The 1,833-nt window shown below is 43.2% G+C and overlaps 1 protein-coding gene across 1 annotated transcript in view; it reads right to left on the bottom strand.

Moving 5' to 3' along the window:
• Positions 1 to 270: 270 nt before the first annotated feature.
• LOC101853220 (uncharacterized oxidoreductase TM_0325) overlaps positions 271 to 1,833 on the bottom strand; it is a gene marked incomplete in the record, with an annotated part of 11,964 nt that continues 10,401 nt past the window's right edge. The window contains 2 exon segments of the mRNA XM_005113034.3: positions 271 to 654; positions 1,170 to 1,236. Of these exon segments, the coding sequence (XP_005113091.2) occupies positions 463 to 654; positions 1,170 to 1,236 (259 nt within the window).

The following is a 1,833-nucleotide window of genomic DNA, read 5'->3' as shown; positions in this document are numbered from 1 at the left end:
TTCAAAGTGCAGCCTTCGGTGCGAAAACTGATGACAACAGTGTTCTTACAGGAAATGAGGAAGCTAGGAAGAAATTACGGATAGAAGGAAGTGAAGGAGAAATTAATTTAGGAAAGGAAGATGAAATGAAAAGTACAAGTAAAAGAAGGAAGGAAAGAAAAGAATAAGGAAAGAAAGGAGGAAGAGGAAGGAGAAAGAAATAAGCAAGAAAGGTAAGGTGGGCGGATGAAATCAAAAGTCCAAAAATTTAAAGAAAAGCAAACACATTAATTGTCAAAAGGAAAAAGTAGCACAAACAACTTTATTGTGGGTATTTACAACAAAATGAACACCTCACTTTTTGAAGGTTTCTTCATCCCATGTGACCTGCTGGGCGGTACACTTGGTCCCGCCGTCAAGACAGCAAATTATGTTGACGCAACCAGGCCGTGGTCTCACCTCACAGCAAGCAGACACACATGTTTAGAAGGGAGATTTTCCACTCTTGGAGCCAGTAACACTCCCAGGGAAACAGTGCCTACCCCCATCCACAAACAGGACAGTGCCGCTCACGAAACTGGCAGCGTCAGAAGCGAGGAAGGCCACGCCCTCGGCTATCTCCTCTGGCTCACCCAGTCGCTGGAGCGCGTGTAGCTTGCCCTGCATTTCAGCCATCTGAAAGGAAGGTTCGTAAATTTGACGAGAAATTCAGTTTTACGCCCCCCTGAGCACAATATAGGCAGGAGCCACGACCCTGCCCAGGGGTCAAACACAGGCGGTCGGGTATACCCAAGCAGGAAGACCGAAGTAAGCGATAGAAATACATGGAGAATTATTGTCTAGGAGAGGGAATTTCACTTAAGTCCTTTGTGTGCTGGGCGAAAAGCCTGACCACTGTACCATAGTCGCCGGTCTATAGTGGAGGTGAGTTTTCCAAGCCTCATTTAACCTCCCCTCACCCCACATCACACACACAGACACACACACACACACACACACACACACACACACACACACACACACACACACACACACACACACACATACCCCCGGTGGACTCCACTAAGAAGTCTTCGAGCGAGAGCGATGATGATGATGATGATGATGATGATGATGATGATGATGATGATGATGATGATGATGATGATGATGATGATGATGATGATGATGATGATATTGTGGACTCCTACCTTTTTGATCATGTCCTGGTTGTTTCCGACCAGTGAAGTTACCAATGGAGTCATGACGGCGCCCGGACTGTAGGGAGACGAGAGAAGACCCGCTGGTTATGACAAACACTAATGACTTAGCCCATGATTTAACCAGCGATGATTTAACCAGTGGTGACTTAACCAGAGATGATTTAACCCATGGCAATTAAACCAGTGACGATTTAACCAGCGATGATTTAACCAATGATGATTCAACCAGTGGTGACTTAACCAGTGGTGACTTAACCGATGATGACTTAAACGATGATGATTTAGCCAGTGATGATTTAGCCATTGATGATTTAGCCAGCGATGATTTAACCAGTGATGACTTAACAAATGATGATTCATTCAATGATGATTTGACCCATGATTTAACCAGTGATGATTTAACCAGTAATGATTTAAATAGTGATGATTTAAACAGTGATGATTGAACCAGTGATGAGTTAAACAGTGATGTTTAAACCTGTAATTTAATCATGGTGTTTAACCAATAATGAGTTAAACGATGATTTAATCAAAGGTAATCTTTAAGGTGCTGATTTAACCAAAGGTGATTTAACAACGGATGGTTCAACCAGTCAACCAGTGATTTTAGCCAAAGATGATTTAACCATTGGTGATGGGTGTGTGTGTTTGG

This window comes from Aplysia californica, unplaced genomic scaffold, assembly GCF_000002075.1.
Source record: "Aplysia californica isolate F4 #8 unplaced genomic scaffold, AplCal3.0 scaffold01568, whole genome shotgun sequence".
Classification (NCBI taxonomy): domain Eukaryota; kingdom Metazoa; phylum Mollusca; class Gastropoda; order Aplysiida; family Aplysiidae; genus Aplysia; species Aplysia californica.
The sequence above is the reverse complement of the archived record's forward strand: the minus strand, read 5'-3'. Positions and strand labels throughout refer to the sequence as shown.